Source organism: Marmota monax, unplaced genomic scaffold (assembly GCF_021218885.2).
Source record: "Marmota monax isolate L192 unplaced genomic scaffold, Marmota_monax_Labrador192_F-V1.1 WCK01_AAM20220418_F8-fsc00011, whole genome shotgun sequence".
Taxonomy (NCBI): Eukaryota; Metazoa; Chordata; class Mammalia; order Rodentia; family Sciuridae; genus Marmota; species Marmota monax.
Genome location: NW_026693082.1, coordinates 7,158,393 through 7,170,613, shown reverse-complemented (window position 1 = coordinate 7,170,613; position 12,221 = coordinate 7,158,393). Strand labels below are relative to the sequence as shown.

Below are 12,221 nucleotides of genomic sequence, written 5' to 3'. Positions count from 1 at the left end.
TCCCAACCTGGAAAATAGTTAATTTTGTACATCAATACCAAAGATTATGGCCGACTTTTATATTCTGATTTACTAAGAACTGGCTTAGTTGGCCACATAACTGTTTTAAAGAGAAATATTTTCCAGCCTGCAAACTAGAAAATTTTTACCTAAGCAAAAGGGTAATTTATAATAAAATCTGGCACCAAATCCTTTCATTTCTTGGTAATTTGAAACAGTGCCCAATAGTCCACAGAAATAAGGTACCTCCTCTGATGGGAGCTCAGTGGACAACTTACTAATCTGAGAGATGCCAATTACTATTAAACCATAGGAAAATGAATAAATGCAACGCTAAGTTTAAGAGTCTTGTTTCTGGCTCCAACAGTTTGCCATTCTCAAGACCTCTCAGGAGATAGATGCTTAGCTTTTCCAAAGTCTGTTTTGGCTATTCTTGGTAGAAGGCAAGAATCCTAAGCACATTATTCTGGATAGAATATGGAAATTATTATCATTATTCATCCCTCTTTATAATCAAAACAGTACTAACAACAATCATAAACATAAAGAGAAAGCCAACTTAGAATGTTTTTCATGTTTTATATCTCCTATTTTATCTGTACAGATCAGGCATCTCTAATTTGAAATCTGAAATGCTTCAAAATCAAAGACTTTTTTGTCAAGACACCCCAAGTAGAATTTTCGATACCTCATGTAAAGTATAATGGTCAAGACACAAAACCACTAAAAACAGTGTATAGAATTACATTTAGGCTATGTGTATAAGGTATGTTTGAAACACAAATGAATTTCACATTTATGCTTGGGTTCTATCCCCAAGATCCCTTATTATGTATGTACAAATATTTCCAAATCTCAAAAAATCTGAAATTGGAAACACTTCTTGCTCCCAAGCATTTCTGGTAAGGGTACTCAACCTCTATCTGTTCACCACCAGATAATTTTTTTTCCTAGTGGAAAAGACTAACAAAGACTAACTGCTTTGTTGGGATTTTAAAATAACCACTACAGTGAAAAAAATATGTAAAAGAATTTGGAAGATAAGGCAAATGCAGTGTGTGAAGAAAGGAAAAAAGAAAAACAGACTATTCAAGAAGAATGTGAAAATTATTGGGAGAAATATACAAACAAATTCACAAAACTGATTTTCTTATACCAAATGAATGATGGTTTGAATGAGATATCTTAAGCAACAATTTTGAACAATTCCCAAACTTATCCTGAGACAGTTATGAGCCTGCAGAGCAATATAGATACCCTGGGCATAGATGGCTGCTACTGCTTGGTGGCAGCTCTGGGAAGACCTGAATCCATCTGGCATGAGAAGAGGGAGGGGGAGGAGGGAAAACTTTTCTTGCAGGAATAAGGTCTATTGCTAGAGGATGTGACAGTTCCATTAGAGGCAAAGGTATTGAATTTATTTCCCTAGAGGGGGTTGAGGAATTGAGATGGAGCAGGGTTATAGTCTAATCCCAGTTGAAGTCCATGGTGATAGGGATAGGGTGTAGCTTAGAGGTAGATATGTGCTTAGAAGGTGCAAAGCCCTGAGTTCAATCCTCAACATGTGCAAAAAGTCCATGGTGATTAAAAGTCAACCAGGTTTGCTCAGTATGGCACAGAGATATCCCTAACGGGGAAGCCATGCTCAATTCTTTCTCTCCCCGGAAGGTCAGATTTGCATTTTATGTTACAAACTTAGAAGTCAAAACAGTTTTATTAACAATGCCAGATTATCTTATATGTGAAAAAATGTAGAGGACAGCTAATTATTCTAAAGGACAACTCACATATAGTTATCAAACATATTCCATTTAGTATTTATACTAGGATAGTAAAGTATTATCATGTACATATTCTAGAAATGTTAGAAATAATATTCTTTGAAATAACTTTTTCATATTGGAACCCTGTCAAATGTTTTTTTTTCTTTTCTTTTTTGAATGCTGGAGATTAAACCCAAGGTTGAAGCTACACTCAGAGTTAAAAAAGAACTATCGTTGCAGGAAGCTTCTGCAACAATCTGATGTGACATAAACATAATGATCATAAGTCAATATGCCCAACATGATCCAGGTTTATGCCACATAATTGTTGTCTGGACATAATTATTACTGGCACCCTTTTTTATTTGGAAGAGCCCTGGTTTAGATGAAAATTTATCTAGTCACCATACAGAGATAGCTTCTAATTCTTGGAAAACAAAAACATTTCATTGGAATTATAAATGGTATATTGTTGGCAGCAGATTGTTGATTTTACTTTATAGTTTTTGTGGGCTGCAGATAAAATCCAGGGCCTTGTGCATACTAAGTACATTTTTCACCACTTGAGCTACACGCAACCCCACTTCACTTTTGTGTGTGTGGTGCTGAGGTTTGAACCCAGGGCCTTGTGCATGTGAGCACTGTACTAATTAAGCTATATCCCCAGCCACCACTTCACTTTTAATAGAATAATTTTACAACAAAATCCATCCAGTTATATAAATGCCTAATCAGAAATTATAGGATTTCCACAATCATATTTGAAGATTCACTTTCTCTCAAAATACAATCATACAATATCTAGTACTAGGCATATAAAGGTTTCTTAAAAAAAATCTTATATTTACGTTTTTGAAAATAACTTTATAACAGAGCAGCCAAGAAAGATACCTCTTATATCACACACACTGAAGTAGAAATAAACAAGCAAATAAGCATACATTTGCTGAAAGGGAGGAAAAAAAAGCAATTATGTTGTTATAAGACTGCAATGATGCAAAACATCTACTACTAGCATATCTAATTAAAAATAGCATCATCTTACCTGAAGTTCCTGGGTAGCAGATTGAATGGACAGAAAAACAAATAAAAGGTCTATTTAAAATGATCATTAAGGATACTCAAGATACTTTCTTAGTTTTAACACAACAGCAATAATAATACTAGCAATATACACTTCAGTAGTCACAGCTTAAAAAAAGATAAATATATGCTACCCCCAAAGAAAAAAATCAGTATTAAACATCAGAAGTTCCACATCTCCTAGTGAGTGGTGGATCATGCAGCTGGGTAACAAATCATAAGTACCACTTCTGAAATAGCTTTCCACTTCAGTGACAATTTTGGTCTACTCAACACTTTTTTTTTTTTTTTTGAATGCCTAAGTAATTATTTGTGAGAAAATGTTGAATGTCATGAGAAAATGAATGAGGGTCATCAACTGGGGAAAAAAGGTGGCTTCACCTGATCCTGCTCACAAAGCTAAAAGTGTTTGTGATCATGATCTGTCTGGTGTGGGTGTGTAATTAATAGCCAAGACACAGTAACTAAAGCGTTCAGAAAAGTTCAAGGGCAAAACCCCTTTATACAGATATTATTCAACAAATTCCTGAGACCTTTTTAAAAAATTATATTTAGTTGTAGAGGGACACAATACAATTTTGTTTATTTAGTTTTGTATGTGGTGTTTGGGATCGAACCCAGGGCCTCACATATGCTAGGCAAGTGCTCTATCTCTGAGCTACAACCCCAGCAAATTCTTGAGACCATTTAATGAAAAGGAATAGACACGACAAAAACAATCTATCTTTGTTTTGACAACTGTTTGGCTAGAGAAGCCAAATATGTTTAACTTTCCCCAGTCAGGTTATTCTAAAATTATTCACCAATTATGGGACAAGGGACTGACCCTAAGAATACCATTATGTACCTGGCACTGTCCTAGAGGCTCTACATAGGTTATCTTATTAAGCCTTACATCAATTCTGCAGGCAGGATTATTAGACCCATTGGACAGATGAGCAGGTAGAAACCAGGAAGAACTATACCTATGTTTACGGTCACATGGCTAGGTCACCAGCAGAGATGAAATCCTAACTTGGAGCTGGGGACTCTGAAGTCCAAGCACATTCACTCTACAGTTCTGTAAGCATGTTAAAACTCCTTATTATAGCAAACATTCTCAGTGTTTTCTTTTTGAGACATGGTCTATGTTGACTAAATTGGCCTTGAACTTTTGGGCTCAAGCAATCTTCCTGTCTCAGCCTCCCAAGTAGCTGAGACTACAGATACCCACCACAGTGTCTGGCTTTAAAATGGCTTATTTTATTTGGGTAAAATGCACTCTTAGTCCCTTGAGTTTCTTATAAAATCTTAATCATAAAAGATGAAATGATCTTTGTAATTGTTTTTTGTTGCCTAGGACAATAGAGATAATAGAGAACAAAAGGGAGGTACATGTAGTATTATTTATTGTCCCTGGAAAACATTAATGTAACATTTGTTTTGAAGAGATGAGCATCTCTGATTTTTCCCTATCTTATTTTTTATTTTTGTGATGCTGAGGATTAAATCCAGAGCTGAGCCTCCATACCTGCTAAGGACACACTCTACCACTGAGCAACATCCCCAGTCCCCTCCTTTGACAGAAATTAGATTTGTTAGTTGTTCTAAAATTGTGTCTGATCTCTCCACTTTATACCATTAGTGCTAGGTCACTCAGCATAACATTTTTCTCTGGATGGGACAGGAAAATGATGTTTCTCTTGCTTTGTCAGGTTTTTCCCTCCCTAGTTTAACTTCCAGAATGAATCAGGTGCCTGAGCTTAAATTTTAGCTTAAACGCAAACATTAGGTCAGTTGCCAGACCAGGGAGCTAATCTTTTGACCTTAGTTGAACACTCAGCTCTGGTTCAGAAACATTGAGAAGGAATTCAAAACAGTTGTGTTTTGCTTTAGACTTTAAAAATAATCCTTACTGCATTTAATAACCATAATTGATGATAGAGAAAACATTTAACAGAAATCTCTACAGTACTTTTCTTGGTTCTAGACAATTCAAGGTGAAAATGAAGCTGAGACTTGACGCATACACTGCAATCAGGGCCTTTAGCTACCCCCTTGCCTCCCAAAACCAGGACCTCAGGCATGTCAAGCAAGTGCTCTACAGCTGAGCTGCACCTCTTGCCCCAGTCAGTGCTTTTCTACTAAGGGCTGGGTTTGCTCAATGTATTTTTCAGGGAAATAATCAGTGGAGAAACCATCATTTATTCTCAGGACATGGAGCTCTCCTGCTGGAATAGATATCTAGGTGGTCATGACCCAGGTAAGACAACAGCCATTAGCTCTTTGGCCTCAACTAGACATAAGGGGCTTGGACAGTAATCCTATTGTTTTAGGGAAGCTAATCAAAGCATGATTTTCTCACAGGTTTGTAGTTAAGTAAGGAGGTGCCTCTCTGCCACCAGATATAATGAACTTTGAATTTGAACCTCCATTTTAATTGTAAGACTAGCTTAAAGCCCTTTGGAAAATAGACTATATTTAGGTAAATAAGAGCTGCCAATGTTGAGCAACATGGAGAGCCAGGCTGGGTAACAGGTATCTTTACCCAAACCAATCTCACTTAAGTGAACTGAGCTTTTATTCTCAAGGGGCAAAAGACTGCCTATCATTTGGAACATGCCTCTGAGCTATGGAAAGGAAGGTAGCTGACAAGGGTGTTGCTCCTCTCTCCAGACCCTGTTTTCAAAAAAATGATTCATAGCAGAAAGCATCTTATTACATGATTAGCATTCAAAATAAATGAATCTGTATTTGCCTGTTGAGGCTTGAATTCAGCTGCTCCAGGTGTCTGGAATGCTGGCCACCAAACTAAATCAGGGCAGAGAGCTCTCCTGTGCTTTGTTTCAGGTTCTAATGACTTCATCAAACAGCGCACAGAGATGCTGGAGCCCTGAGGGCTCCCGTCTCATCTCGTGTTGACTCTCGTGTTGAGGCAGGCAAGTTGTGAAGTAAGGAATTAGAGACTCAGAGCAACTTTACATTTAAAATAGTTAAATGCTTAGCATATTTGCCCAGGTGCCAGTGAACAGGCTCAGAACTGAAGTGTTTTTGTGATTTTTTTTTTTTTTTTAAGATCCCCTTTGGACTGTAAACACACAGTCTCTGTGTGGTCGTTACCACTCAGATCTTTGTCATTTAGAAATGACTTGGCAGCTGTGCTTCGGACTCAGGAAGGGTGTGGCAACTTTTGCCAAAGTTAAACCGTTGTACTTTGAATAAATTGATTCAAAACAGAGTTTAGAGCTTTCCAGCTAAAGACCTTGTTACAAAAATGTTCTATTTAGCAGGTAGAAAGACAGTTTTGTTAGTCAAGGGCAAGTTCCGAAGGGGATTATTTTTATAGAGAATGTAACTGTACCTCTCCATCCTCCAGCTCCACGTCTAGGAAATCGAAGTCCCTAAAGACTCTAAACTGCTGCTCGCTGTTTGTGTCGTCCATGTTCTCCTGTTCCCTGGCGCCGTCCTCGGAAGATACCAGGCTTGTCTGATGCTCCAGCAGATCCAAGTCCCCACACGAGGAAAAAATCACCTACGAGTCAAAAGAGCCCTCTCCTGAGAAACTGGTCTGCCTTCAGTTGTTTGTGCTATGAAAAACAGTAATTGGCTCTTCATAGCACTGTATTTCCAGTACACACCTAATTCCTTAAGTGGGTATTTTTAGAATGTTCTTTTATTATTTATGTTGGACAGGTGCCTTTGGATTAAACTCCTCGCAAAGATGCAAGTTCATGCACCAGGAAAACGGTGAGGAGTAGAATTGCTGCCTGTTAATGGATAAAGACGGGACACTAACTGTGTGTGTGAGAGAGACTGAAAACTGAGCATGTGTTCACAAACTGGAACACTAAGACTGTTTCCCAGTGTTTCTGACCTAATTAAAATGAGATATTGTACACAGTCACAAGCACGTATATGTCAAATACACATAGATGATAGCTTATTACAGAATGAACCATAGGAACAAAGATTTTAGCCCTTTTAGAGATAAACCAGGAACTGGTAAGGAATAAGAAATAGAAGCCAAAAGAATAGTACTTCTCATTGGAATTGCAGAAAAGATGAATACCATGCCCATAATTTGTACTTAAATTTCTGTCCTTTTGAGTTAAACAAATCTGTAATATGTTAATGTTTTAAAATTCTACATTTAGGTTTCTTTTTTACTGAGCCATTGTAATAGCACTTTGTAGAAACAATGAACTTTGAATAAACCTAAAGGTTTTGCTAGTCAGTATCTACTGAGCATAGGCTGAAATTAAGTAAAATTAACAGTGATTTTATGTAACCATTATGTTTCAGTCTTTGAAAAATGGGGAAGTCTATGGAAAAAATGTCAGTTGTATTTAAATTCTTAGAGTAAAAAAGAGCGAAGGGACTTTAAATATAGTTTTTTTCCTCTAGTGTTTAAGTTGTAAGATATATACTATACTGTTGAATACCCCAAATCTGAAAATCCAGAATCTGAAACTTTTTGAGTGTTGACATGATCAAAATATTCATTTTTTTGGGGGGGGGGGTACTGGGGATTGAACTCAGGGGCACTCAACCACATCTCTAGCCCTATTTTGTATTTTATTTAGAGACAGGGTCTCACTGAGTTGCTTGGTGCCTCGTTGAAGCTGATGCTGGCTTTGAACTTGCAATCCTCTGCTTCAGGCTCACAAGCTGCTGAGATTACAGGTGTGTACCATCGTGCCTGGCAAAATTTTCAGATTTTATGAAGTCTGAATTCTCAGGTTAGGGTTACTCAATGCGTAAAGTCTATGCAAATAATTTCAAAATCCAAAGTGCTGAAACCTGAAATACTTCTGGTCCCAAACATTTTAGGGGGATATTGAAAATATATAAGGGATATTCAACCTGTATGCTCAGGAAATGGTATATGATGCATAATTTTGTTCTGGGATTGCAAATGGGTAGGTGAGATAAACAGCACTGAGGGCCAGTCAGCTGGTCAATGAGAGAGGAGAAACAGAATTCAGATTTCCTCAGCTGAAGGCTCATTTTCCTAGTTAAGAACTTATCTTATTTGTAAAGTACTTCAGGTAAATATTTCTAGCTGGTAAAGGCTTTCATAGGGGCAGACAGTATGAACCTGAAGAAGTGCCAGTCACAGTGGCAAAATGCTCTTGTTTCTCTCCCTTGTGTGCTAGGAGGCTCTGTCTGCCCCTGCCACCATCCCCTCTGCCCTAAGTAATGTCACAGGATCAATAAGCCACTCATCTAAAAAGCAGAGGCCACTTAAGTCACTTAGTTGATGGATGGGATACTTTTGAGATGGAAAGAAATATCAATTTGTACTTGTGCAAGTACTTACAAGCCTCTAACACTTCACCTAATTGTGAACAACATTAGTACTAAGATAGAGTATGGGATTTTAAAAATGGCTCTGCAGAGAAATTGTTCTTCTAATTCTTACTTGGTAAATCATTTAATTTGCTATTTCTTTTTCATAAATAATAAAGATGCTGTGATATAGATGAAATAAAAATTCTTGGTGAAATCATACCCTAACATTTGTACTATATAATATGTTTGTGTACACAATCTAAATTTCTGAATTTTATAAGCTTCACAAGTTTGCTTATATATTTCAGTCATGTCACTCACAAGCCTAATGGCATTTTTTTTTTCAGTGAAAGTTAATGAGAAAAAAAAATCACTAAAAACTTTGCAATGTTTATTTTTTAAGCATTGTGATGTTAACAATATAATGTTTCTACAACATGCTAAGTTTTGTCATTATTTTCATCTTTACTGTACATGAGTAAAATAATGACATCACAGCAAGGTATGGGTGTCCAGAGTAAAATTATATCCAAGAGGAATTAGAGCCAATAAATATTTTCCTTGTTTCTAAATAAGTGAGATTAAAAATCATGAAATGGGGAGGAATAATCCATGGGTTTGGTGTAGATGATGGATATCATCCTTGTTTTTCATGATAGAATCTTAAACTATATGATCAATGGCAAAAATAGAGTAAACCAAAAGACCATACATAACAAAATAACCGTGATGTGTGCTAGGACTTACGGATGGGTTTTTGCTTAATCCTACTTCTTGGCCACACAGAGAAAGGACGTGCACCAACTTTTCTTTTGTCCTCTTCTGCAAAAGAAACACAAGGCAGGTTTTTCTTATGGGGTCCTGCAAGTAAATCGGCTCTAATATTGTAGCCACTAACCACAAAGGGTGGGCAATCGTGCTTGAAATGGGGCCACTCAGAACTGAGATTTTAAAAAACACAAGGCTCAGTATGAAAAAAGTAGGCTATCTCATCAATAATGTAAAATGTTGTTATAATTAAATTTGCTTGTTTCTAGTTATTTATTTAGCCATGCTGGGACTGAATCTAGGCCTTGCACATGCCAGGCAAGTTCTTTACCACTAGCTGTACCCCAGTCCAGTTTCTTTTTACTTTTTTTTCTTTTAAGATGACTATTGCAACATTTAAGATGAGATTTGTATTATGTTTCTATGGATATTGCTGACCTAAGTTATCCCAAGAAGTGGGATAACCAATTCCCTAGGTTCTTACATGAATATCCATCTCTTTCCTTGATAATTTTCTTGTATGTTACAACATCCAAATTAAATATATTCTGTTATAGGACAAGTCTTCTTTCCTCAAAATGAGAGAATAACTGCTTTCTGCAGAATGAAAACATTCAATTATTCATAAGCCATATAAAATCTTTCTGGATTAATTTTAAATAGATATAATTCTTTTTTTTTCTTTGTAAACCTTATTTTCCAGCCCCCTAGGCATAGGGATTCTTCTGTAAACCATATATTTCAATGAGATAACTTGGTCTCAGAATGAATGGAAGGCTAAGAATGAAAAAATGTATTAACCAGAGCCTAGAAAACGTTATTGAACTTCAGAATAGCTCTTCTAGCAATCTTAATGTCTTTAAAATGGTTTTCTCCCCTTCAGTCTGACTCATGTTTTTTATGTAGAATGTACATTCTTAGATTTTCCTTCCCATTGGTACTTGGTTCACTCCATCCATCCAGATTACAGAAGAGACACCCAATATGGTGTCATTTCAAAGTCAGAGACTGGAGAACCTTGATGTTGAGTGGTGGCAGGAGATTTGCTCAATGATTCTCCAAGTCTTAGTGTCACTGTATAATTCTGTATAATTCTCTTAATAAATCAATTAAGTGAAACATGGACAAGGGTTATACATTTTTCTTTTTTCCCCCCATTTTCAACAACTTAGTGCTCACTAAGAATCTGCTGTGCTCCAGCCGGCTTGTGCCGTATGTTCCATTTTCCAAACTTTTGAGAATGAAGGTGAATACTGTTGGGCATGCAAAAAAAAAAGTGTTTTTCCTTCCCAGCACCCATTTCACCGTCTTCTGATACTCAACTTTTGTTTGGAAGATCTGTCCAGTGGTGATAGAGGTGTGTTGAAGTCTCCCATGATTATTGTATGGTGGTCTATTAGACTCTTGAACTTGAGAAGAGTTTGTTTGATGAACATAGCTGCACCATTGTTTGGGGCATATATATTTATGATTGTTATGTCTTGTTGGTGTATGGTTCCCTTGAGCAGTATGTAGTATCCCTCTTTATCCCTTTTGATTAACTTTGGCTTGAAATCTATTTTATTTGATATGAGTATGGATACTCCTGCTTGTTTCCGAAGTCCATATGAGTGATATGATTTTTCCCAACCTTTCACCTTCAGCCTATGTATGTCTTTTCCTATCAAATGCGTCTCCTGTAGGCAGCATATTGTTGGGTCTTGTTTTGTGATCCATTCTACTAGCCTGTGTCTCTTGATTGGTGAGTTTAAGCCATTAACATTTAGGGTTATTATTGAGATATGGGTTGTTCTTCCAGCCATATTTGTTTATTTATGTTACTAAACATGGTTTGTTTTCCTCTTTGATTATTTTCCCCCCTTTAGTGTCCTACCTCCCACTGTTGGTTTTCATTGTTATTTTCCATTTCCTCTTCCTGTAATGTTTTGCCAAGGATGTTTTGAAGAGATGGTTTTCTAGCTGCAAATTCTTTTAACTTTTGTTTATCGTGGAAGGTTTTAATTTCATCTTCCATCCTGAAGCTTAATTTCGCTGGAAACACAATTCTTGGTTGGAACCCATTTTCTTTCAGTGTTTGAAATATGTTATTCCAGGATGTTCTAGCTTTCAGAGTCTGTGTTGAAAGATCAGCTGTTATCCTGATTGGCTTACCCCTAAATGTGATCTGCTTCCTTTCTCTTGTAGCTTTTAAAATTCTCTCCTTATTCTGTATGTTGGGCATCTTCATTATAATGTGTCTAGGTGTGGGTCTCTTATGATTTTGCACATTCGGCGTCCTGTAGGCTTCTAGGATTTGGGGTTCTGTCTCATTCTTCAAGTCTGGGAAGTTTTCTCGTATTATTTCATTGAATAGATTGCTCATTCCTTTGGTTTGAAACTCTGTCCCTTCCTGTATCCCAATGACTCTTAAATTTGGTCTCTTGATGTTATCCCATATTTCTTGGATGTTCTACTCATGGTTTCTTAACAGTCTTGCTGAGCTGTCTATGTTCTTTTCAAGTTGAAATACTTTATCTTCATTGTCTGATGTTCTGTCTTCTAAGTGTTCTACTCTGCTGGTAGTATTCTCAATTGAGTTTTTAAGTTGGCTTATTGCTTCCTGCATTTCTAGGATTTCTGTTTGTTTGTTTTTTATAACCTCTATTTCCCTGTATAGTTGATCTTTTGCTTCTTGGATTTGTTTATGTAATTCATTGTTGAAGTGATCTTTCATTGTCTGATTTTGCTGTCTGATGTCTTCCTTGAGACTCCAGATCATCTGAAGCATGTATATCCTGAATTCTTTATCTGACATTCCATCTGCTGCAGCTATTACCTCTTCTAACGTTGAGTTGACCTGCAATGCTTGTGGTCCTTTCTTTCCTTGTCTCTTCATACTGTTCGCGTTCCTTTCTACTTGGTGAAACTGTTGTGCTATTGAATTTTCCCCCTATATATTTATATTGGTCTTGTATAGTTGCAAAGTCTCCCTCGCAGGCGCGGGCGGCGGCTCTGTCCCTCTGCGGGCCGCTAGGCTTGTTCTGTCGGTGGTCACAGTTCTGTCTACTTTGCAGGCGCAGGCAGCGGCACTGCCCCTCTGCAGGCCTCTGGGGCTGTACTGCCAGTGGGTCGCAGGTCCGCCTACCTTGCAGGCGCGGGGGGGGGGGGCGGCTCTACCCTTCCTCAGGCCACTGGGCCTGTTCTGTCTCTCAGTTGCAGGTCTGGCCTGTTCTGATGGTGGTCACAGTTCCGTCTACCTTGCAGGCGCGGGGGGGAGGGGGCGGCTCTGCCTCTCAGCAGGCCGCTGCTCCTCTTCTGCCGGTGGGTTGCAGGCCCGCCTACCTTGCAGGAGTGATT

At 37.7% G+C, this 12,221-nt stretch overlaps 2 protein-coding genes across 16 annotated transcripts in view; one reads left to right on the top strand and one right to left on the bottom strand.

Moving 5' to 3' along the window:
* Fry (FRY microtubule binding protein) overlaps nucleotides 1–12,221 on the bottom strand; it is a 407,101-nt gene that overhangs the window by 32,374 nt on the left and 362,506 nt on the right. For all 9 annotated transcript variants that reach the window (XM_058582514.1, XM_046454025.2, XM_046454026.2 and 6 more), the window contains 2 exons: nucleotides 8,865–8,939; nucleotides 6,187–6,357 (listed from right to left, as the gene is read on the bottom strand). In XM_058582514.1, coding sequence (XP_058438497.1) covers nucleotides 6,187–6,357; nucleotides 8,865–8,939 — 246 coding nt within the window. The remainder of the gene's footprint in view (nucleotides 1–6,186; nucleotides 6,358–8,864; nucleotides 8,940–12,221) is intronic.
* Zar1l (zygote arrest 1 like) overlaps nucleotides 1–12,221 on the top strand; it is a 67,131-nt gene that overhangs the window by 47,528 nt on the left and 7,382 nt on the right. Inside the window, exons 4-7 of one of the 7 annotated variants that reach the window (XR_006853808.2) lie at nucleotides 5,003–5,088; nucleotides 6,202–6,391; nucleotides 6,519–6,572; nucleotides 7,409–7,508. The exons of 1 other annotated variant lie outside the window; for it this stretch is intronic. The gene's annotated coding sequence lies outside the window, so the exon portion shown is untranslated. Of the gene's footprint in view, nucleotides 1–5,002; nucleotides 5,089–6,201; nucleotides 8,337–12,221 lie in introns of those variants that run through there. 5 more of the 7 variants (XR_006853806.2, XR_006853804.2, XR_009227736.1 and 2 more) reach the window with 5 other exon arrangements.